Source organism: Esox lucius, chromosome 17 (assembly GCF_011004845.1).
Source record: "Esox lucius isolate fEsoLuc1 chromosome 17, fEsoLuc1.pri, whole genome shotgun sequence".
NCBI classification, from domain to species: domain Eukaryota; kingdom Metazoa; phylum Chordata; class Actinopteri; order Esociformes; family Esocidae; genus Esox; species Esox lucius.
In genome coordinates, this window is record NC_047585.1 from 25,617,661 (window position 1) to 25,643,661 (window position 26,001).

Below are 26,001 nucleotides of genomic sequence, written 5' to 3' on the forward strand. Positions count from 1 at the left end.
GTTTAAGTATAGTTGTTGTACTAAAAATAGCCAATTAGTACCTGAGTTGTTGCTTAGTAGTTGTAGTATTAGTACTAGTAGTGGTATATTACATCTTCCAGACAGGTTATTTGTACCATTACGATGTACGAATTTTTACGTCAGTCTAAAACACAATGATTTTCAGAGAGGCTTTAAATATCCTCCTAGCCACAGAATATTTGGTTGAGCGGGACAGGGTTGAGAAAGACTTTGCGAAGACGTGTGTGTGTGTGCGTGTGTGTGTGAGTATTCTGCGCCGTTTTAAAGCTCCCTGGGGAGGATGCATTAGCGCAACCATTCACCGCGCTCCACACACACACACACACACACACAATATACCTTCATAACGCACTAAACCCGCCTTCATCTACAAACTCACTCCCATACCTCCCCTCAGCCTCGCGCCGCCCCTCCAGTAAAGTCAGCGTTCACCCTCTCCCCTCGCAGAGTGCCATCCACAGAGCAAAAGTACAGACAGGGTGCAAGAAAGTGTGCGAAGCGTGTGTTTACGTGAATGTATGCCTGACAACGTGGAGAGAACCAAAGCCCATCCGTTGAAGTTGTTCACAGCGGAAACACCACCACAATCAAGGAGCGTCTCGAGGAGCACCTGAGGGATTAAAACTTTAACTAGCGAAGAAGTTAAGGTTTTTATTGCCAGTCTCCTCGCTCGCCCGGTGGTGTTAATGGGAGAACATGAACGAGAGTAAACAAGTGAAATAAGAAGGGTCCAATTCAGTCCCAGTCTGCCTGAGTTTCGCGCCGTGGCACAGAAGAGAATTTCGCCGTATTTTTAGCATCCTCTATTTTCCCTCTCCTCCCTTTTCCTCCCTCTCTCTTTCTGTGAAAACGGACCTGGCGATACAGCTGCGAGTCTCGCGCTTCTCCGGTGGATCTCTGTGGATGTGTGACGATGGATTAACTGTATTAAACTGGGCCCCAAGTATCTCCGGTCCTTCACGAGACCTTCGCTGTCACATCAGTTCCCTTACCCAGTGGGACCGCTTGGCAAAAATCTACGCCATACATTGTGTGGATTACGGACCAGGCTCTTTCCATCACAGTTAGCGCTCGAGATGACCGCGGAATATGTTTTACGGTCCCTGTTGATGCTCTTCCTCGCGCTGCTCTCAGCAAACGCAAGTAACTGGCTGTAAGTGAAGTTTGTGGTCTCCAACTTTCTCCCTATCTCGCTTTCTCGCTTTCATCTCTTCTGCCTCCCGCATATCTTTGCCCACCCTCTGCCCCTCGCCATCACATTCCTGAACATGGTACCTTTCCCTATGCTGTCCTTAACCTGCCTTATTTTTCCTAAACATCTCCCTCCTCAAGTCATTTCCCTCTATGCATTGTTCCTACCGTCATCACCGAAGCTGTACCTGTCGCGGTCTCTTTCCCTGTTTTTGTGATCGGTGTGTTTGTCGGCATGGTCACATCTCACTGCCCTGGTTTGTTAAATGTTAACCCAAACACTCCACTCTTACACTCAATGCAGTAGGCCTATTCTGAGCCTGTCCTCGCTATTATACGCTAAGAAAGTTACAATAATTGGGCTACACATAACGCCCCACGACATTATCGTACCTCACCTGTTCTTGCTTCAATTAAGTAGCTAGGGTTATAGCATCTCTGTGTGGACTGTCATATTCCATTATAGGATTTCTTTCAATATAAAACACCCACATTTGTCTGTCTCAGTTGTCCCTTGGGCCCTTGAAATTTGCCGGGTACACGGAGTAAGGGATAGGTCTAGACTACTATACCATGGGCGAATTGTATATTGTTGCCCGTTTCTTCCCGCTGCACCGGCTTCGCTGTTCTATCACATGTGCGTGCTTGCACTCAGAGAAACTCGTGGGTGGTTAGGTGGGTTTGCATACCTAGAGAGAGAGAGAGACAGAGAGAAGCAACAGCATTAGGTTTTAATGTCCTGTTTATAACATGAAGACTTCATGACTAACATTTTACTTAGATGTACCGTAGCTTAGGCCTCCAGGCTTCTACCGAACTGGTAATGTCATATTCTCACATATTTGATGCAGGCTATGTTGTCAGAGGAGGATTGCCTATCCAATTATGATGATTCTTAATGTTTAGTCAGGATTCAGTATTGCGTTATACATTGATAATTTGCTAATTCACAGATGTTACATTTTAATAGCACTTCAATGTCTTCAATTTATACACACGGTCAATCTGTGTGTTAGGTCTATATTAAACATATAGTGAATTAATAATTGAGTTTGGTTTGATGGCAGTTCGTGTTTTTTTTTAACTTAAGGCGTGGCGAGAGAGCATTACGCGGGCGTGTGCGGGCATGTTCCACGCGCAGTGAAAACTGTTTCAGCGCCCTGCTTGTCTGCTAAATATGATTATTTTGTAGGAGGCATCCGACCGGGAACATGTGCTTTCTCTAGCCCTAACCCCCGTCTTCTTCTTCCCCGGCGTCGATGGGAGACGTTCAGGTGGAAGTAGTAGCAGGTAGACAAGAGGGCAAACACGTTCTCAAAATAGTGCATAGAAAAACTATATTGGACTGATCATATTAATATTCACGGTAGAGTGAAACGTTTAAAATGTGCATATGTTTCCACTTGCCATATTGCACGTAAATTGTACAACTACTTATAGAGGTCATTTAAAAGTGTATCGACAGAATATTAATATATTTGTGCTTTACGTGTTAACATTGTAAAAAACAAATCGAATTTAGGCCTTAAATTGCATACGCAATTGATGAAATGTATCATCATACACCCAAAACGATATCCCAAATTAAACGAATATAGCCCTAGGTACTGAGGATGGCATAGGTGTTATTAGGTATTATTATTTATCTGTAATTTTCTTGTGGTTGTTTATTATTACAAATAGGCAATGTCGCTGAATACAAGCGGTAGAATTTGGCATGAATGAAAAGTAGATGTTTTCGCTTAAGGGATGGATTTCGATTGCCTCCACATTATCTGGATTTAGGCTAGAGATACATTTTTCTTTTAAATGTTGCTTCTAAAACATGTTCGACTTGTTCTGTCTCACCACATTTTTATAAAAAAATGTAGCGTATTGCAGAAAAATATATTAAATGTGATCTCTTATCAAATGTGTTGGTTATATATAGTATCAAATAAATACTTATAGATGTGTTCTTTGATTAAATCGAAAATAGCACTTTACCTTCGAGCCTATACCAATTCAAGATAAAGGTGATAAATCATAAGAATGTTCTAATACATAACTGATGATATGCTGACCTGTCATTCTGGTATCCAAGTGGCTATTGTTTCTGTTTTTCCGCAATGCTTATTCTTGTAATCACGTACGTTAAGACATCTTCTAACTTTGTCATTCAATTGACCATTGTCACCTGATGTAAGATACCTGATACTTGAAAGATCACATACATTTAATGGTTTTGCCATTTAGGATCCATAAAGAGAAAAGCCTCACAACCCACATATATTTTCAGAATTATATTCTGTAATTTGGATAAGAGAAATAATACTAGTCCCAATTTGATCAAGCACTGTTGAAGTGAACTATTTGGATTTGGCCTATCGTTTTCTTATTGTTTAATACTTTCCCTCTGTATACCACTCATCGGCTACTAAGCGCTGAGTCATACTCCTAAAGCCTCCCCAGAATCAGGGCTGACAGGCTTTCAGTACTACTGTTCATTAGTTTGTCCGTCAACACCTTCTTTTCGCCCTCCTCTCCTTCTCCTTCTCCTTTCCTCTCCCCCTCAGTAGCGGGAACGACTTCCCCGCTGCACCTGCGCGTGGCTCGACCGGTTCCAGCTCCCATGCCTGGTAAACAGCTGGCTCCTGTTTAAATGTGTCTTTGTGTGCGTGCGCGCACGTGCGCGTGTTTGGGATAGAGAAAAGCAGGGAGAGAGCGAGATTGGACGCGTCACCGTAATGGACAGACGTCTGGCGTGCGTCAAGGGAAAAATCAGGGTTAAGAGCGTGCCTTCAGTGGTTATATGTGTTGGTTTGTTGCTTCGGTTTCATTTATTTACTCAACATTAGCCGGGTGAGTTGGCCCAGGGGAGACTAACATAATCCTAGTTTATTTGTTTTAGATCGCTCATCGCAATTGAAACGTTGAACGTGTTGAGTAATTGTTTTTTAAACACCCATACAGTGTTCATTGACTATTGCTTGAGTTAAATAGTCATATTAACAGAATGGATCGCATAAAACTTTGATGACCAATGTGACATTGATGATTGAACCAAGCCGACGTGGTCTCAGGGGAATGCGTAACATATCATACACAAATCTGTGACACCCGATTTCGTGTAAAATGTTACTTCACAATCCGAAAAACGAATAATATGTTACGAAATTGCTAAAATGTATCATATGTTACAAATTAACACAAACTTTAAAAATATTACAAAAAAATGTATGTATCATGGCACTAGGGTTAAAGGTTATGATTAAGGTTAGGTTAAGGTCATAAAACGAAAAAGGTTAGGTTAAGGTTTGGTTTACATTAGGCATCACAGTACTGGGGTTAATGTTTGAGTTATGGTTAGACATTTTTTTCTCCCATCCTCGATCCCTGACCACTATGCCCTACCAAAAATCCCCTCTATTTAGTTTTTACTGTGCTCACTACTGCCTCCAACAGACAGTCTTTACTACATTTTTTTATGTACGCCCTCTAAGGACTAGTCTGGCCAAGCAGACCATGAGCCTGCTGAGTTTAAAAAATATATTGCTGTCAGGCATAACAAAATTACAGAACTGGTTTCTGTAATTTCTGTTGAAACTAGTCTGTTTGTACTGTTTGTACTTGTACATTCAAAGATAATAAAATTTTAAACATACTTTGTTATCAAAAACATTATTATATTTACTGCATTACTAATATTCTTCTTGTCACATAATACATGATTTAGAACACTCAAGCTTGTCTTTTACTGGTAAAAATTCTGTGAGCATCTTTGAGTAGCATTGTGTCGGTTTGTGTATGTAATCAGTCTGTCCCAACAAAGGTTTTTGGCAGGTCTGGACTAGGAAAAATTCAATTTATGGCTTAGAGGTTTGCCAGGTTAGAATTGGGGTTACTTTTAGTTTTAGGCATTGCAAGTTAGGGTTTGGAGCTAGACCTTGAATTTAGCTATAGAGGTTAGATTACTGAGGTTAAGGTTAGGGTTAGGATTATGAGCTAGGGAACATGGCTTTCTGTGTTTTCCCACAAGGGTTACACAGAAAGAGAAACATGTGTGTGTCTTTTAAATGGTAGAATATTAGGGCAACATGCAGTATTTTTACAGCCTCTCATCAGTGATTCATGTTTGTCCAATACAGGGGAGATTAGCATGGTCTCTAGATGGATGGTTGTAAACAATACAGGGAACAGATTAGCATGGCCTCCACACAGAGATGATTAAGGTTAGGCTAAGGTATTTATTCAGAATGGTTAAGGTAGGTTTTAAGGCTTGGGTAAAGCTAAGGTAAAATATTTGTTAACACAACCTTAAAAGTCAAACTCTCCTAGTAGTGGCTGGTTTTCAATTAATACGTATACGTTTTACTTAATGTGGGCCATATTAAATCAGTGAATAAAAAACATGTAAATAAAGAATTTGATTTGAAAAAGATATAAGAACAGCCCCCTGTACTTGGAAAATCTTTGCAGGACTAACACAGCAAGGATGATTAGAGCATTCTGAACATGCCCATATTGGTTCAATTAGCCATAGTCATGATGGATGAGTATTACGATATGTTTGGATATGTCACTCAGTGCAATTGAGACATACATACTGTCAGCTAAAGACCTCGACTTGTGCTGGTTGACACTCAGAGTAAGCCGGTGATGTCTTTTTAGATGACAGTATAGTGTTCAGTGTCATTCAGAACAGTCCACACACCCTTGCTAATGTTAATGTCCCATAGAGCGATTGTCTCTGCCAACATTTCCCTTTTCGATGTGGGGCAAAATTACATCCTTGGCTCTGTCATTGGAGTTGACTTCATCTGCTAAAGATATGAGCAAATATCTTATACCATAAGTACACCCATAGTTGAGTTCTGACAAAATAAAACACACCCTCTTGTGTCCTTTGATTTGCTATGAATATTGTGAAAACAGGCCTGAAATTAAAAACACAGTTGTGAAGAACACCTTTTGGAAATGCACCCCAATATTATTAAATAGAAATGTTTGTATGAACAAAGACAATTTTTGAAGAGCTTTTTTCCAGAATAAAGTGTTGCTATTCATATATATATATATATATATATATATATATATATATATATATATATATTGTATATTCAAAGGAAATGCTGTGTTTAATTAAATATTTTATTATTTAATTGAGATGTTTGGCCCTCCCATTTTAACTCAATTGCTCAAATGTCTGATATTGGCTATTACCTGTGGAGTCTTAGCTCATAAGGGCATGGTCAATATAGCTAATATGCTACAGCTATTGTGACATGTACTAACATAGCTACAACACTATGGCCAACACAGGCTAACATGGTTATAATGCTCAGGCTAACATAGCTACAACACTATGGCCAACACAGGCTAACATGGTTATAATGCTCAGGCTAACATAGCTACAACACTATGGCCAACACAGGCTAACATGGTTTTAATGCTCAGGCTAACATAGCTAAAACTATAGCAAACACATCATTGTCAACGATCAAACTGACATTCTCTTACACATTAATCTGTGCTGTCAGGATATTAATGGTGTGCTGTCAGGATATTGACAATACAGCCATTTCTAGTATGAAGTCCTTTTAGGAGGATACTCCGACACACTCACATACACGCATACACGCGCATACATACACACACACAACCCCCCCCCTCCACACACACACACACATACACACAAGCACACACAAACACACACATACAAGCACAGAGACACACGTACACATACACACAGTAGGCTTGACCTGTTGGGGCCAGGGGATTATAACACCAGACGGGAGGTTAATTTAATGGATTTTATTGCCTCTTCTATTCTGTGTGTGTGTGAGTGTGTGTGTGTGAGTGTATTTTTAATTCACTGCCTGGTGCCTGCTCTGCTGCTGTCTCCACTAGAGCTCATTTCACCCTAAAAATAACAGCCTCTGCCAACACCCTGACCCCATCACCAACACACACACAAACAAACACACATTACACACACATTAGTGTGCTTGTCTATTGCAGCCGGATAGAGTTTTGTGGTTAGGGGCTAGCTTAGCATGTGGTGTGTATGGTTAAATGCATGAGGGCAAGGCTATTTTAAGTGTTATTGGTCACTCATTTATACAGGGACTTAAACAATAGACTATGTCCTCCATCCTGGATTCTCTGTATGGATAAGGTGAGAGGATCATGGATCTCAGCAATCATCTCATGTTAAAACAGAAAAGAGTTATGTTCCAGCCCGGAGGAGGAATACAACAGAACAAATGATTCCCATCACAAAAACATTTTCTAAATGGATTGAATATTTACATTCTACAGGGAATGCTTTTCATGGTATTCAACAGATATTAATTAAATCAAATGTCAAAAGATAACAAGATTAAAACAAAATTGGGCAATTTAAAATAGTAAAACAATAAAATAACAGTGGACCTGAGAAACTAACGCAACCTAAAATGTGATCCAAATAAATGCAATAAATTGTATATGTCCTTAAGCATTCCAGTTAAAATACACCCTCCTATTTACTTATTTTGTGATTTGTTCAAAGTCAACATATGGGATTGTTATAAGATGGTGATTCTATGGATCGTATGGACTTCAACTTCATATGAACCTTAAGGACGTATGTAGATATTCCAATAATGTATAATAATTTTTTGAGATTACAAAAGTTGGAGGTATGTTTTACATAGCTTTTTTATGGTAGTAATAGGCTTTCATATCCTTTCTTACCAATTTTTACAGCACAGGTATTCAGCTTTCGATCATAGGCTTGTGGGTATCATACAGCAAAACCATCTTTTTGTTCCAGAGACACTGAGTCTGAACAGTTCATTAAAGTAGCACAGGCTACTCTGAACGAAAGGCACAGCAAAAAAACAACAAAAAACAGTGTATTCCCAGGGACTTTTCCTATTAGAATATGTAACTAAGTCATTTGTAGGCAAAACAGGTTGAGAATTACATGTTTTTGTGACATCTGTCTTTTAGACTGAAAAAACATTTCTGTGCAATGCCACACATAAACGCCTGATAAGGTGGATTCACAAGACACAGATAGATGCAGAGAAAAAATATGTTTCCAACACAAACACACGAGCTGTGGATAACAGAATGTGATGATGTCAAGCCACCTCGAGACCGCCGACCACAGCTGAAAGACCCTCCAGCAGGCTGTTCTGGAGGACAGGACAACTGGGAATTAAGACAGCTTCACCCACTTTGTTCCCCTTATTTGTTTCAAATGACTGTTGGCTCAACCTGGAGGCCAGTGCCCAAGGAGTTGAGCGACTTACCAGGAACCTTAAAACAGATCAGAAATGTTCAAGGCAACATATCATTTCAAACATTATTTAGAAATAAATACCAAAAAAACGAAACTACTGTAGGGAAATATGTGCAGGGTGTTTTCTCATTTTGGTATGTGTTAGCTCACGCGCTGCTGCTTTCTGATTGAATTTTAATTTGCTTTTTGGGGAAGAAGGGTGTAGGGCAGGATTGGAGGGGCCGGGTTTGGAGGGGGCATGAGGGCCAGACGGACAGCATTTTAGTAATCAGGACTGCTAGCTTCTTGGCCGGTTCTTACTTGAAAAAGAGATAGAAATCTCAATGTGACCTCTCACAATAGTGATAAACGAATGTATTAGTCTCAGTGTTAGCCTTGTGGAGAAACATATGCACTTTGGCAATATTTTTGAAGTGATAAAAAGCTGCTTTTAATGTTTTTACAGATGTGGGCCTAAAAATTTAAGTTAAGCATAAAACTCTCACCTTGTGCCAGAGAACATAAAAGTGGTAAATCATTATTTATGTCAGATAAAATTTAATTTTGACAAACTTTAGTTAATGGTTGTGGATCTATTATTTGCCAAAAATTCAAAAGACTAAAGCAATTTACCAAAACTCATTAGTCATTACATAAAAGAAACAAAAATGACATTTCAATATTAGTCACCATATTTCAGCAGGAAATAGATACAGACAGAATATGTTAGGCATTAGGTTAATTGATAGGTTTTTCAACATTTTAAATCTTCACAGATCATATTTTGTCCATATTTCTGATATTATGTGAAACAAGATTGGTTTATTTCTGCAAATCGACCACCATCAAGTTCTACCTGGACGGCAAACATTTTATTTATGTATTTAGATGCTGTATAGACAATCTCTGTCTTATGGCAAAATCTGTTACTTTAAATCTAATATAAGTTATTGTGTCCAAATTCACAGTTTTCTTATTTCACAGCTGCCAACTGGAGTATAGATGTCAGAATACAAACACCAGCAGCTGAGAGGGAAGGCCAGGGTTCAGGTGTTAGGTTAAGAGGTCACTTGTAGGGTCAGTCTGAGAGAGGGTTGCTGTTTGTTGATATGACCTGTAGACTGCTGGGGTGAGTTTATTTTCTAACTCGGGAAACTTCCTCTTTCTCCTCTCTTCTCTGTCTCACATTCTGTCACCTCTTATTTCCTCTGAGCTCCCTCCGTGTCCTTCATGCAACTCCTCATTTTAGCTTATCCTCTTCCATCTCTATTGGCTGTTCAGTTCTCTGTAAATGAATGGGTGGGGAATCAATTAAGTCTACTGCCTCTAGTGTTGATTTGACTTCCCTCGCAGTTCCCTAATAGACAGTTAATTTAAGTCTTTATCCCTCACCCGTCTCTAGCCCAAACATCATTTGGGAATTGTAGCTAGACATTGTTATTCTAGCTATCAATCTGTTATATTTTAATGTTGACTTTTTTGATGCCAGTTGGTGTTGTTTACTAAGCTAATTCTATCCAATATAAAATTATTTAAGCCCATGCTTATTCCAGACCAAAGATAATTGCTTTCCAAGAGCTGCTGAGTACACCTGACTTAAACTAAAGTGACTTAAATTTGATTTAGAAAATCTGAGACATGGAATATTGCTGTGCTTTAGTGATTCCTACATTTTCTGAGCTTGAGCAATTTTGACTAGAACAATGGACGTACAATGACTTTAAACTTAATTTGGTTGACCCAATCATGTCTCCTTTAGGACCATTTTGCCTCCACAACATCTTGCATTTCTTGGGGGAAGGATTCTACAAGGTGTCTGATAGGCTCTACAGGGATTCTCTGTAATCCCTAGACACTATCACATGTAGCCCAGCGCTCCTGCACCAACCATCATACCACGCTCAAAGTCGCTTAGGGACCTCATTTTGCCCATTCTAACACAAACTGACATTCTTACCGTACTTGAAAGCCTTGAGGCCTGTCAGCCTGTCAGCAAACCACATGACTCACTGTCAGGAAAGGAGCATTTGGTGTACTTGGTGAACTACTCACTTAGTGTAGGTTGCCCTTAGAGTTGTTAACATCTCATTAGACTGGTTGGAACTTATCATCACAACTCTAACATGGCTGCCCTGGCATCATGATGTGATGTTATCTAAGAGCATCATAAGCTTCTCAGTTAACACCAGAAATTATATATTCTTTCTTTTTCTGGTTGCTGATGGTCTTGGCCTAGTGCCGTGCTCCTTTGCTTCAGGGGAACTCCTAGGTGGAGATTGAGATCATCCTGCCCTCTGCAGGCCAGGCTGGGTGCCACAGGTGTCTGCTGAGGTTATCCCAGGTCAACGAATTGGACTTCCTCAGAAACTGGTGGTATAGAGTTTTTTGAGCTGCCGTGATATTGTGGCCTTACATTGCTCTAGAATATCTATAAGTTATTGTCTAGTTTCCTTTTGCAAAAAACAGCCAGCCAGGATCAGCCATTGTTTGGCAATGTAGGTTTTATTCCACTTTATTCTAAAATAAATGCATAAATACATTTGAATGTATGTATTAATTAAAAATTTTATATTTATTAATAATGTTACGATAAATATGCTTTGTGCATCATGGGAAGGGGAAGGTTGGGCCAGATTTGTTTGTCTGTGTTGACCTAGCACCATTTCTCTATAGCTCAATAACCAGCACTTGCGGCAGCCTTGCCTGGTGAGATGATTAAACCCATGTTGAGTATGCAGCCTCTGCATCCCTGACCAACGCTAACGATATATTGCCTCCACAGCTCATTACATGACATCACCCACCTGAACAGTTTTCATTGATTCCCAAACTGATTAAACTCAGATTGATCAATGGTTAGACTTTGATTGGTCAATGGTCACTATTGGATTGGTCAGTGGTTATTCTAAGATTGGTCAATGGTTAGTCTTTGATTGGTCAATAGTCAGTATTGGATTGGTCAATGGTTAGTCTTGGATTGGTCAATGGTTGGTCTTGGATTGATCAGTGGTCAGTCTTGAAATGGTCAATGGTTAGTCTTGGATTAGTCAATGGTCAGTATTGAAATGGTCAATGGTTAGTCTTGGATTGGTCAATGGTCAGTATTGAAATGGTCAATGGTTAGTCTTGGATTGGTCAATGGGCAGTCTTAGAGACAGGCAGGCTGTCTCTTTCACCTCTCCAATCTGAGCCACGCAGTTAGCTGTCCCTTAGGTACACCTGTTTTATATTGGATAGGAGCCCCTTTTGCCTCCAGAACAGCCTGAATTCCTCACAGTAAGCATTCAACAAGGTATTGGAAACTTTCCTTTTGGACTTGGTCCATTCTGATTCGATCATACAGTCCCTACTGATGAATTGGCCTCCCAGTGTTCCACATCCCAAAGGTGCATTATTGGGCTGAGGTCTGTGGACTGTATCGGTCATTGGAGGAAACTGAATGTTTATGGGACCAGCTAAAGTTAATGCTTTGTGACATATCAAATTGTCCTGCTTAAGTTGTCCATTTAAACAGGTGTACTGTGGCCATGAAGGGAGGCACATATTCAGCAACAATGCATAGCTGTGGAATGATCAAGCTCACTTTTTGTTTATCACACCATTCTCAGTAAACTGGAGAGACCGTAGTGTGTGAAAATCCCAGGTCAGCTGTTTCTGAGATGTAGGAACCACCCCATCTGGCACCAACTATCATACCAAAGTCACTTAGGTCTTCCCTATTGTAATGTTTGGTTGAACAACAACTAAACCTCTTACCCAACAACTAAACCTCTTGACCCTGTCTGCATGCTTTACATATTGAGTTGAATCCACATGATTCAATGTCTGGCTATTTGCCTTATCAAGCAGATGTACCTAATAAAGTGACCATTAAGTGTAATTTAATATCAAATTAATCAAGGCCAGTATCTAATAATCAATTGACCAGTACCTAATATTATATCAGGATCAAAATGTCCTCCGCAAACTAGGTGCCTGCAATGCCATCAACATCAGTATAACGCTGGAATCTCCCCATGTCTAGACATTCCTCTGGTTATCAACACTACACCATCTATGTATTATCTGCCAGTCCCAACGTTTCTTTTTTAGTTGTACTACAAACTCAAATAATATGCTAGTTATCGAAAGCTGCTAGCCATGAGGCATTTAAGAACAGCCCTTTGGGTTTGCAGCATATAACACTGCAGTCTAATCAGAAAAGCAAAACTTAAGTTTCATCCTCCCCAGTACATTTGCATGACATACGCAAGACAAAGAATAAATAATGAAAAATGTCAATAAATATATATATATATAAATATACAATTTCTGTATTCATTTATTTCAGATAAGGGCATGTTTAAACTCTGTATGCCCATACACATACTGTATCTAGGTGAGGGGTTCATCAATGTGCTGGGGCAAACCACAGTATGCTGAAATCCAAAGATTGCAGTAAATGATGGGTAATCTCGACAAACCCCTGACTGTGTGTACGTGTTTTCGCGTATGTGTGTGTGTGTGTTTGCGTGCTTGCATGTAGGCCTGCGTATTCGTATTTTTTTCTGTGTGCGCCTGTCTTACCGCAAAGTTCCCACTTCATTTCCAAATGGTGCTCAGAAAATCTCTGTGGTTGTCCAGTTGGCTGGTTGAACAATGGCCACCACAAGATGTGTGGACAGAGGGTTGTCTGACATGACCTCTGCTCACATCACTTCCAACACTTCGACACCAAACAGCTCTTCTCCTTCCATTACAGGCACCATGCGCAAGCCAAGACAACTTACTTGCAGTACACATTTGTAGCTGAATACTGCAGTGAACACAAACGGCATCTGTTTCCATGTATTACTTCCTGTGTTACTCCCTGAAATCATACATACACCTCCACCTGTTTACCTCCTCTGTGTACTCAGCAGAGGAAAGTTTAATCGGCTGATATAAATACCCTGAGGGACAGACAGAGGTGTCTGTGAGAGTGTGTGAGGGCTGGTCTCTGTGAGGTCCAACTCTGTGTGAGTAGAGATACATCTGGAGGTTGATCTGTTTTCATTGGGTGGGTTGGTACAGCTCAGAGACCCACCTGACTAATGGTGTAGGGCCTGGCATCTTCAGAGCAGTAGAGTTGTTAAGCTAAGTTGAGTCTCTCTTTCCCTTCGCTCTCTCTCTCTCTCTCTCTCTCTCTCTCTCTCTCTCTCTCCCCCCGCTCTCTCTTTCAGTCTGTCAATATAAAATGGCAGTGGTTGTGGCCTGTGTCTGTCTCTCAGAGAGGTGGAGGTAGGGCTGTAGTGGAGTGATTGCGTGCTAAGCTGCGCTGGGCTAAGCCTGTTGGAGCCAGTAGTGATGGGAGGGCTGTGATCCATAATGCAACACAAACACGCAGCAGTCGGCAGATACCCCACACACCAGGTGGAATGCTTCCACAAACCTTCTGACTATACCCCAGAGAGAGGGAAAGAGATAGAGAAAGAGAGAGGCGGTTTTTTATGAGGTGGGGGGTGATAAATGTCTATGTATCAAGTGAAAATAAACATACATTTTGACGGTTTGGGTATTAACTTTCAAGTGGTTGAGGGTTTGTGTTTAGAACAGGGTTACCACAGAAAAAACTTTAAAAAGACTGTAAAGTTTGGTTAAGTTCCCAGTTGTTAAGGTTTACGATTGAAGTAATTCCATCCAGGGCAAAAGGGGAGGTTTGGTGGACCAACACATCAAACTTGTCTTTTCATAGTGAATACATTAGGAAGAATGTCACTGGGCATAGCGATTGGCTGAAGTGGCTGACAGCGTCATTACCCATTGCACTGTGATATTTTTATCTAGATGACAGATTTACATCGGAAATATATAAAAACAAAATATATATATATTGTGTAAACTGCTGGAAATACTATTTGTCGCACACTACCTTTTACACTTGTAAAAGTGTTTGATTTATCACCAAGAGGAGGCCAAGGACATTTGTCCCACCCAGGACAGGAGGCCAAGGGCATTTGTCCCACCCAGGATAGGAGGCCAAGTAGATTTGTCCCACCCAAGACAGGAGGCCAAGTACATTTGTCCCCCCCAGGACAGGAGGCCAAGGGCATTTGTCCCCCCCAGGACAGGAGGCCAAGGACATTTGTCCAACCCAAGACAGGAGGCCAAGGGCATTTGTCCCCCCCAGGACAGGAGGCCAAGGACATTTGTCCAACCCAAGACAGGAGGCCAAGGGCATTTGTCCCCCCCAGGACAGGAGGCCAAGGACATTTGTCCCACCCAAGACAGGAGGCCAAGGGAATTTGTTCCACCCAGGACAGGAGGCCAAGGCGTCTTAAATAAATAGATTGTAACTCTTTGGAACTCTTAATTGTATAGTTTTTCACTCATCTGCGACACAAATTGATTATAATAGAGATTATAAAGGCGTTGTCTTTCTGCTTCTCTGGGAAGCTTGTTGTCAGCTAGCTTTGTATCTTGCAAATCGAGGGTTTGGAGCCAGAGGGACATAACTGATACTGAACAAACTTTGAGGGAGCCAAAACAAAACAAAATTAAGGTTAGGTCTTTATGGTTTATTGTTTTATTCTTTATTGGTCATCATTTCACTTCTGTCATTTTGGCACTGAATAGTGCTCATCGAGGGCTTTCATTTGACTATCATTTGACAAACTCATATTTGTCCAAAATCTCATGCCCCTCTGGCTCCAAGCCCTTGAAATTTGATAGGAGAAATGTAGTGCTTATTGGCTCTACTCCAAATGTGGCCATGGCAAAGATTTATTTTAGCACACCAAAAGTTCCTGCCAGGATCCTGCATCCATTTCGGACCACAACTTGCAATTGTGTAATTCACTTAAAGTAGAAATGTGTGTTCCGCCCTCTAGAGACAACAAGGGAAATAGCAGAAACAATGTATTTACAACTCTGGATAGCCTTAGCAGCTAACTAAATATGTTTGATTTAAAGCAATGCCTCCTGATTTGAGTTGACTCCAAAGCATTATCCTAATTTCTTTGAGACTGGCAGTGCTACACAACGACTTTTCCAAAATAAACAAGAGACAATCATTGAGTCGACGTCTAATGAGCTTGAAAATGTTGACCTTAACAAACTATTTGGGAAGTGTGCCATTTCAAATAACATATTTCCCCAAAACCCTTTATAATATAATTAGCAAATGGATCATTTTTCAGAAAATCTATATAAAAAACTGTGAATGCCTTGGTTGCATAAGTGTGCACATCCATAACTAATACTTTATGGAAGCACCTTTTGCTTGGATTGTTGCCGTAAGCCTGATTGGATAGCGCTCTATCAACCTAGCACGCCTGAATGTTGTACATTTATGCAACTTTTTTGTTTGCTGAAGAGTTGAAGCTCAGTCAAACTGCAACAGGATCTCCTGTGCACAGCCCAATTTAAAGGCCCTAACAGATTTCCAAGCTTTGACTGGGCCATTCCAAGACATTGTCTTTTTGCAAAACATTCCTTGTTGATTTTGCTGTGTACTTCAGATGGTTGTTAAAGGTTAAATAGTTCTTTAACTTCCGATTTTTTGCAGAGGGCAGCAGTGTTCGCGCCTAAATATATTGACATTTGGAGCTATTCATTGCCCTTCGATCTTGATTTTCCTGACAAAAATTCCTTCAGATCCACATTTTTTTTAAATAGAGATAAATATTTGAGGTGTTTTTTAAAGAATCTTTCTCCTTCTTAGCTATAGTCACATAAAAATAGAATAGGCAAATCAACATAAAGTCAACAAAAAAAAGAAATGGATGGATTTGTAATATGTTGTTGATATGTGCATAGGTAGAAACTATCAGTTATGGTAGAAAGCCAGTGGATTTGATGACATGGGGCACGTACAGGTACATGAATGATACAGAACACCATTTCCTGGGACCCTTTTTTGGCTAAACAGTGCAACTTTTACAACCAGTGGCCAAATATCATGGAATGCATCTTTAACTGAACCTTTCATAAGTGAAGATTTCACTGGGCATAAAGGGACAGGGCAGGGCTAGAAAGACATGAATGCAATCAGAGGAAGAGAAGGAGAGCAGTACAGGACAAAGGTAGAGACATTCTGCTTTAAGGGGGAGGAGGGGGAGTATGGACGGCTGTAGGAATCCCACCATGTCTCTTGTGTGTTGTTTTGGTAACCCTGGCTTGGGAGACAGAGGGTACACAGCCCAGTAAACAGATAACGTTGCACACACACACACACACACACCAAATGTCTGGGCTAGTCTTTTCCCACGCACTAGTGTCTGACAACAGAGCATCACCTGCGTAGAGCTTATCTGTTGTCCTCATTTGGTTTATCCAATGTTTATTAAATGCTTCCAGGTCAGGACTGGGCCAGTGGCATGCCAGTAAAAATGGGTGCTTTATAAGTACTTTCATCTATGTGTGTGTGTGCATGAAGGAGTGGGGGCACGTGTGTGTGTGTGTGTGTGTCTGTGTCTGTGTGTGAGCGTGTGTGTGCTTGAGTGTGTGCACAGGTGCTTGTGTGCGCATGCGTATGCATACTTTAAGCATGTGTGTGTGAGTCGCACCAGCTGCAAACCACAGACAGACTGTGGTTCTCCAGTGTTCGGAAGAGGCCTGATTGCCTCAAGGTGACTTCCTCACACAGCTGGATGTGTGGAGGCTTTGGACTCAGACAGCACACAGCTCAAGGTTGTGGGACTTGTTTTTGTACATCCCTATTTGAACTTCAGTGTATTTTATTTGGGGGAAGATGGCTATGCTCACATAAAGCAAGGATAATGGGGCTCAGACTCAATGTTTTGAGAAGTCAGATGGCAACAATTTCCAATTGTTGAATAAGTACAATAATTGTTACAGTCAAAAACAATTATTTAGATTGTTCTCCATATAGTGAATTTAAAAAAATCATGTTTTTGTTTTTCTATCCCATATTTATTTCCCAATTGGTGTTGTGTTGCACAGTTTGAAATTATTAACTTACCTCATAGAAACAATTTCACAGCAGGTTCAGAAGAATAGAAGTTTGAAACATGTTCTACAATACAAATCTTGCTAAGCCATTTACCTTCTAATCACACTGATTGCACAAACAGGAAGTAATCTCTGGCACATATGGGCTGGAGGAGCACATTCATTGAGCAACAACCATGATTGATCGCAATTGTAATCTTTTTAATTAATGGTCACCACAGACATTTGTCTACATATTCAACATACAGAAGAACTATAACCAGCAATTATGTGGAACTTTGTAAATGTTTTTGCCATTTGACTTCCGAAACCAAGTGTGACAACCTTAAAACGGATTCACTTTAAAATAAAGACCTCCCTTTTTTTAAAAAGGTGATTGATTGTTGTTTCAGACAGACATGGGATGAATGGAGCAGTTGGGTAATATACTGAGGTCACTCTGCTGTATATACAAGACTGTCAGAGGACGGATGTGGTTGAGTGGTCAAGGTCCATGTTATCTGATGGCTGAGTGGACAGATGAGCCCATCTGACGGTGACAGAAACACAGAGAGACAAAGACACAGACTGACATTGAGGGAGAAAGGAAGATTAGGGGAGTGAGGTTATCTGCATGGAGGAGAGGAGGAGGATGTCAGAGGAGTGGTGATATTGGGAGGGATGGAGGGCAACTGGGAGTGGGGGAGAGAGGGGTTATCTGGGCAGTAGAGGAAGGATGGTGAGGGTGCAAAGCTAGGAGGTGTGTAGACAATCAGCACTGGGAACCATCCGACCAATTACACCCTGTCAACATAGAGGGCCAGAGAGACAGACAGACACAGACGGAGAAAAGAGAGAGTGAGGTGAGGGACGGATATAGAGAGAGAGGAGAGAGAAAGGGAGAGAGCAAGGGAAGGGTCGCAGACCAGGCCCCTCCGTGGGAAGTTCTGGTGAAGAGTGTCTGTGATGAGCTTATGAAATGAGCCTATTTCTGTCCGCTGCTTTGACCCAGAGATATGGGACTGAAGGGGGGGCAATTAACCTGTGTGCCCTGAAGGTGGTGGGGCCGATAAACCTCTTCCCCTCCTCTCAACATAATGAACAAAACGTTCCCACAACGTTTACCCCCGAAGGCGGTGGGCGATAAACCTCTTCCCCTCCTCTCAACATAATGAACAAAACGTTCCCACAACGTTTACCCCCGAAGGCGGTGGGCGATAAACCTCTTCACCTCCTCTCAACCAATTGAACAAAACATTCCCACAAAGCCAAACTCTCACTGCTCAACTTTCTCCATCGGGCTTTTGAACTAATCCTGTGCCCAGCCTATACTGACGCATATTCTTTCTGTCTGTGGACACTTTCCTCTTGTATAAGTCATTGTGTTGTTATCTCTCTAATCCGCCCTGTCTCTGTCAGATACCTGGCTAAGCTTTCATCGGTTGGCAGTATCAGTGATGAGGAGACGTGTGAACGCCTGCGGGGACTCATTCAGAGACAGGTACACATCTATCATCACCTACTGGGCTGGCAGGGAATGACAGGATGGGACAGAGGTTACAGCCAAGGCTTAGAATACAAGATACAAGCCTTTACAGTCATTACCCTTGAACCAGGTGCAGATCTGTATTATATTTACCAGGTCATGATCTGTAATGTTATGGTCATTATTCATACCAGGTCATGATCTGTAATGTTATGGCCATTATTCTTACCAGGTGTAGGTCTGTAATGTTATGGTCATGACTCTTACCAGATTTAGATCTGTGATGTTATGGTCATGACTCTGACCAGATTTAGATCTGTGATGTTATGATCATTATTCATACCAGGTCTAGATCTGTAATGTTATGTCAATATTCTGACCATGTCTAGATCTGTAATGTTATGCTCATAATTCTTACCAGGTGCAGATCTGTAAGCGCAGTGTGGAGGTGATGGATGCAGTGCGCCGCGGGGCTCAGCTAGCCATAGACGAGTGTCAGTTTCAGTTCCGGAACCGCAGGTGGAACTGCTCCACCCTGGAGACCATGCCTGTCTTTGGCAAGGTGGTCACGCAAGGTACAGCTTAGTAACAATGACCTTAACCACAGCGTGTTTCAGGATGGTCATGCAGACTGTCGCTGACAGATGTCAGTGTAGTGCTGTGTTAAGTTGCCCTGTGTGTGTGTGTGTGTGTGTGACAGGCACTCGGGAGGCAGCCTTTGTTTATGCCATCTCAGCAGCCAGTGTGGCATTCGCCGTGACCCGCGCCTGCAGCAGTGGGGAGCTGGAAAAATGTGGCTGCGACCGCAACGTCCACGGAGTCAGTCCAGAGGGTAGGACACACACACCAAACCCAGATGAGAAGCTGCAGCTGAACCGGTCCCCTCTTACCGTCCGCCTGTCCTCTCCCCCAGGGTTCCAGTGGTCAGGCTGCAGTGATAACATCGCATACGGAGTGGCCTTCTCCCAGTCCTTCGTCGACGTGAGGGAGAGGAGCAAAGGACAGTCTTCCAGCAGAGCGCTCATGAACCTACACAACAACGAGGCCGGGAGGAAGGTACGGCGTGGCGCGTCGCAGCCCGCGGAGATGTAAACGTGTCCTCAGCGAAGCGGGGACGTAAACGTGTCCTCCCCTCTGTCTCCCCACAGGCGATCCTGAGCCACATGCGCGTGGAGTGTAAGTGTCACGGGGTGTCCGGGTCCTGCGAGGTGAAGACCTGCTGGAAGGCCATGCCCCCGTTCCGCAAGGTGGGCAACGTCATTAAGGAGAAGTTCGACGGCGCCACCGAGGTGGAGCAGCGCAAGGCGGGGACCACCAAGGTCCTGGTTCCGCGGAACTCCCAGTTCAAACCGCACACGGACCAAGACCTGGTCTACCTGGACCCCAGCCCCGACTTCTGCGACCACGACCCGCGCACGCCGGGCATGCTGGGCACGGCGGGGCGGCAGTGCAACCGGACGTCGAAGGCCATCGACGGCTGCGAGCTGATGTGCTGCGGCCGGGGCTTCCAGACGGAGGAGGTGGAGGTGGTGGACAGGTGCAGCTGCAAGTTCCACTGGTGCTGCTATGTCAAGTGCAAGCAGTGCCGCAAGATGGTGGAGGTTCACACCTGTCGGTGACGGCCGCGGAGAACCCCGGCGGAGACCCAGGACGATCGCCAGTCACGCCACACCCTCTCCCTCCTCGCCCGCGCGTGGGGGGCGGGACGGGGAGGAGGGAGCGAGTGGGAGGGAGGGAGGCAGGGGTGGCTTTGTGGTTTTTCCCTCCCCTTTGTGTCAACGCCACCCCAATGATACGCATCGACGGGATGTACACAACTAAAATGGCAGATGTTTACCGGGTCCCGACGGAGGATTCACACCCTCACCCCCTGTGTCCTCACCCCCTGTGTCCTCACCCCCTGTGTCCTCACCCTCTGTTGATTCTCATTCTTGTGGTTACGTTTGTCTATACTTTTTTGTTTTTGTTCATTTTCACACGTTTTGTTCCTTAACTTATTTCACGTGGATGTGAGTGAATCAGAGGGTGAGGTGGGCGAAGGGGGAGACCGGACTGAAGGGGAGAGAGGGGGACTGAGGATGGGGCATGTCGGACCTGGGGAAAGGCGATGGCGGGCGAGGAGAGGAGGGTCTGAGGAGGGAATGGGGGAGGGGGTCGGGGGGGGGGGAGGCGGGGGGGCTGAGTGCCCTCCCTCTTTGCTGCTGCTTTAGGGACTCATCTGGAGTGTCTGGATGTAAAGGGGGAGACACAAGCGCCGGTCGGTCTGAAAGAACAGACTTCACCCGCCAGAGGAGGAGCGCTGACCGACAGACAGACTTTATGATGAGCGGTCCAGGTGTACATGATCATGTTGTGTTAGCAGTGGTGGTGTGGCCATTTGTCCCTGTACAGCCAGATACTGCTCCACTCATCAACTGTCACACCGTCACTCAGTGCCTCAGAACATTACTCACCGAATCACTCACAGGCCGGGATTCACTCTGAATGTGTTGATGCTAAGGTGTTGAAGGTGAAAGTCCCATTAATGCAAACCGCGGCGTGCGTTGACTCAATCAGAAGAAGGAACTCAGTACCCAGAGTTGGATTGAATCCCGGCCTTGGTGCCAGACGACCAAGGGGTCTGTGTGTCCATACATATACAGGGTTGGGTGGAGCAGGAATGCTGTACATGATGACATGAGCACTTTTCTCTCCAAGCGCACATATCATAACACGCACCATCTTCAGTTCACATGACGACTCCACACACACATTACTGTCGCTACACCTTATCACACACACGCACAAACACTTGCTAAATACATAGCCCGCTAAACACACACTAGCCACACACAGAATATCCCCATGTAGTTCCCTGCCAGGACACAGGAACAAACCTATGTATGGACAACATGTACAACCACCATAAACCCAAGCTTCTCTATAGTATCATGCTACTCATTATAGAAACATAGATCTGTAAAGAATTATACACTGAAGAAGACTATACTGCGTATGAATGTATGTTAAAATGAAATATATGCCGTGTCAAAGATTATAATCTAGTTTGTCGTATTTCTTCGTACGTGCCTCGCTGTAATGGACTCTGATAACGGGGGTTCTATGTTCATGTCATGACATCTGTGTGTATCCGTGCTTTTATGTGTGTGTGTGTGTCTACGTGTGTGTGTGTGCGTGCGTGCCTGCGCTGGTTTAATCCCATTCATTAAAATAACAAACACTGCAGCAGACTTGGTACCGACGTGTTTTAAATATCCTGTCAATATCCTGAGTCCAGATAGTTTGGCCCTGGAGCCCATCTCAGCTGTGATCCCTTCCAGGTGTGAGTTCAGTGGTGACAGATAGGAGGGACGGCAGGGCGTTTGGTCGGGTCATCCTGGACTGTGGAGGCGGCGGAGTCCTGCCGTGAAATGGCTGTACCGGGACCCAGAGGGAAAAGGACAATTCTCTTTGTCTTCTTTACATTCTCAAATACACAGACGTGTTAAAGAGGAATGAAAGCACTACATAACACTTGTATGAAGACTTTACCTGATTGGTTTGTGAGATAAAATAAAGACATAGAAGAGCTACATTATACATCCATGTGTTGGAAGGAGACTTGAGCATAGAGGTTGACTCAACAGAGAGTTAGCTTGATTTAGCTTGATTTAGCTTGATTGCTCAATCTGTAGTCAAAGGCCAAGTTCACCTGCCTGTGATCACCAATGGAAACCCCCGATGGAGACCCAATGCTTCGCCTCCCTCTCTCCCTCAACGGCAATTAAGGCAGACAGCTGTGACAGAAAGAGATGGGGAGGTGGGTGACAGGGAGGGGGACGTGGGTGACAGGGAGGGAGACGTGGGTGACAGGGAGGGGGAGGTGGGTGACAGGGAGGGGGAGGCGGGTGACAGGGAGGGAGACGTGGGTGACAGGGAGGGAGACGTGGGTGACAGGGAGGGGGAGGTGGGTGACAGGGAGGGGGAGGCGGGTGACAGGGAGGGAGACGTGGGTGACAGGGAGGGAGACGTGGGTGACAGGGAGGGGGAGGTGGGTGACAGAGAGGGGGAGGTGGGTGACAGAGAGGGGGACGTGGGTGACAGAGAGGGGGAGGCGGGTGACAGGGAGGGAGACGTGGGTGACAGGGAGGGGGAGGTGGGTGACAGGGAGGGAGACATGGGTGACAGGGAGGGGGAGGCGGGTGACAGGGAGGGAGACGTGGGTGACAGGGAGGGGGAGGTGGGTGACAGAGAGGGGGACGTGGGTGACAGGGAGGGGGACGTGGGTGACAGGGAGGGGGAGGTGGGTGACAGGGAGGGGGACGTGGGTGACAGGGAGGGGCCGTGGGTGACAGGGAGGGGGATGTGGATGACAGGGAGGGGGAGGTGGGAGGGAGTCAGGAGTCCATGCGTTTGGTTTAACAAGTGAAGGACAGGTCCTGCAAGTGCAGAATGTTGTCGCAGTGAGCAGATCTATTTCCTTCCTTCCCTTTCTTTGCTCCCCTTTCATTTCCTCTTCTCCTAAGTTGCTTTCATCCTTTCCTAGATCCCTTCCTTTCATAATTTCCTATCCCCCTTTCCTCATTTCTTTTCATAGCTTATAGGTAGCTAGGAAAGCAAAGGAGTCTTGTTCAGCGTCACACTCAGGGGACCCGACCTCTGCTGGCTCAACCAGACGTATGTGTTTCCTACTGGCCTCCAAGCCAGCAGGTCCTTTACTCTCTAACACACATCTGCACTCTCAACTCGGTGTTTAATAGCAGGATCTTTACACTCTAACATACGTCTGCACTCTCAACTCTGTGTTTAATAGCAGGACCTTTACTCTCTAACATGTCTGCACTCTCAACTCTGTGTTTACCAGCAGGACCTTTACTTTCTAACCGATGTCTACACTCTCAACTCGGTGTTTACCAGCAGGACCTTTACTCTCTAACACGTCTGCACTCTCACCTCTGAGTTTACCAACAGGACCTTTATTCTCTAACACACGTCTGCACTCTCAACTCTGTGTTTAATAGCAGGACCTTTACTCTCTAACACACATCTGCACTCTCACCTCTGTGTTTACCAGCAGGACCTTTACTCTCTAACACGTCTGCACTCTCAGTTCGGTGTTTACCAGCAGGACCTTTACTCGCTAACCTGTCTGCACTCTCACCTCTATGTTTACCAGCAGTCTTTAACAGGCATTGTGTGCTATGTTTTTAAATGTTTTATAATGTGTCTACGACTGTTCAAACTGCCTAACTGGTGGCTAATGAGATGGTTGACAAACCCCAGTGATAAAGACTACCACTTAGTTAGATGGTCAGTCAGACCCTGTCCCATGGAATCTTGTTTTTTCAGAGAATGATTCTAGAACATGTTCATGCCACATTTCTGGAAGAGCTGAATGCCACTTCGGGCATGGGGCAAAGGTCAGACACTGGGCCAATAGAAATACACATTTTGAAGTAATTACAGTGGATATAAAAAGTCTGCACACCCCTGTTAAAATGCCACATTTTTGTGATGTAAAAGAATGAGACAAAGATGAATTTGAATGAGTTTTCCACTCTTAATGTGACCTATAATGTGAACAATTCAATTGAAAAACAAAATGAAATCCTCGAGGGAAAAATGAAAAATAAAAACCTTACAATAACCTGGTTGCGTAAGTGTGCACACCCTCTTACAACTGGGGATGTAGCTGTGTTCAGAATTTAAACTCGTGTTAAATAGAAGTCATTACACAACTGCCATCATTTAAAGTGACTCTGATTAATCACAAAAAAAGTTCAGCTGTTCTAGTAGGATTTTCCTGACATTTTCTTAGTTGCATCTCAGAACAAAAGCCAGAGAGCTTCCAAAGCATCAGAGGGATCTCATTGTTGAAAGATATCAGTCAGGAGAAGTGTACAAAATAATTTCCAAAGCATTAGATATACCATGGAACACAATGAAGACAGTCATCATCAAGTGGAGAAAATATGGCACAACAGAGACATTACCAAGAACTGGACATCCCTCCAAAATTGATGAAAAGATGAGAAGAAAACTGGTCAGGGAGGCTTCCAAGAGGCCTACAGCAACATTAAAGGAACTGCAGGAATTTCTGGCAAGTACTGGTTGTGTGCTACATGTGACAACAATCTGCTGTATTCTTCATATGAATGGCCTATGGGGTAGGTTGGCAAGACGGAAGCCTTTTCTTACAAAGAAAATCATCCAAGCCCAGCTGAAGTTTTCAAAAACAAACATCAAGTCCCCCAAATGCACGTGGGAAAATGTGTTATGGTCTGATGAAACCAAGGTTGAACTTTTTGGCCACAATTGGTGGCATGGTGGTGGCAGCATCATGCTTTGGGGCTTCAGCTGGAACCGGGGCCTTAGTCAGGGTTGAGGGAATTATGAACAGTTCCAAATACCATGCAATTTTGGCACAAAACCTTCAGGCGTTAGAAAGCTGAATATGAAGAGGACGTCCATCTTTCAGCATGACAACGAGCCAAAGCACACATCCAAATCCACAAAGAACAGGAAATGTCCTCGCAATCTGACAGATTTGGAGCGCTTTTGCAAAGAAGAGAGGGAAAATATAGCCACGACAAGATGTGCCATGCTACCCAACTCCTACCCAATAAGACTGAGTGCCGTAATAAAATCAAAAGGTGTTGGCACACTTATGCAACCAGGTAATTGCGAGTGTTTTATTTTAAATATTTTCCCCTCAAAGATTTCAGTTTTTTTTTTATTGAATTGTTCATATTATAGGTCACATTATTGGTGGAAAAAGTTCTGAAATGATTTATCTTTGTCTCATTCTTTTACATCACAAGAACCTGGCATTTTAACAGGGGTGTGCAGAATTTTTATATCGACTGTATATGACACATCAATCTTAAGTTCAGAAAAACAGAGAAATGCACATGCAAAACACATTATGAATGTGTGGGAGTAAAATTTTTATGCAACTGACATGTTTTTTTTTCTTACAAATACTTCCCAACATAAAAACACTGTCACATAGGATAATTCGTTTTTTGAGTTTCAGTGTTGTAAAATAATAAACAGTGTACCATTTGTATTTCAGTAATATAAGATCATTGGTTTACGAGTTTTAATAGTTTAGACATTATATCTCCTGGTGATGTAGCAGCGGTCTAAGTCACATATCTCCTGG

The 26,001-nt window shown here is 43.3% G+C and overlaps 1 protein-coding gene across 1 annotated transcript; it reads left to right on the forward strand.

The window, feature by feature from the left end:
- Positions 1–446: 446 nt before the first annotated feature.
- wnt4 (wingless-type MMTV integration site family, member 4) lies at positions 447–20,968 on the forward strand. The gene is made up of 6 exons (XM_010896147.3): positions 447–1,174; positions 18,791–18,872; positions 19,279–19,432; positions 19,558–19,689; positions 19,771–19,913; positions 20,006–20,968. Exons 1-6 carry the CDS (start codon positions 1,098–1,100, stop codon positions 20,474–20,476), a joined length of 1,059 nt encoding a protein of 352 aa, XP_010894449.1. The 5' UTR covers positions 447–1,097; the 3' UTR covers positions 20,477–20,968.
- Positions 20,969–26,001: the final 5,033 nt, after the last annotated feature.

Bases quoted from the DNA above. Each gene is read 5' to 3' on its own strand.
- wnt4 (XM_010896147.3), top strand. From the start codon at position 1,098: ATGACCGCGGAATATGTTTTACGGTCCCTGTTGATGCTCTTCCTCGCG. The intron at 19,433-19,557 runs GTACAGCTTAGT...TGTGTGTGACAG, and splicing joins TGGCAAGGTGGTCACGCAAG to GCACTCGGGAGGCAGCCTTT. The intron at 19,914-20,005 runs GTACGGCGTGGC...GTCTCCCCACAG, and splicing joins ACAACGAGGCCGGGAGGAAG to GCGATCCTGAGCCACATGCG.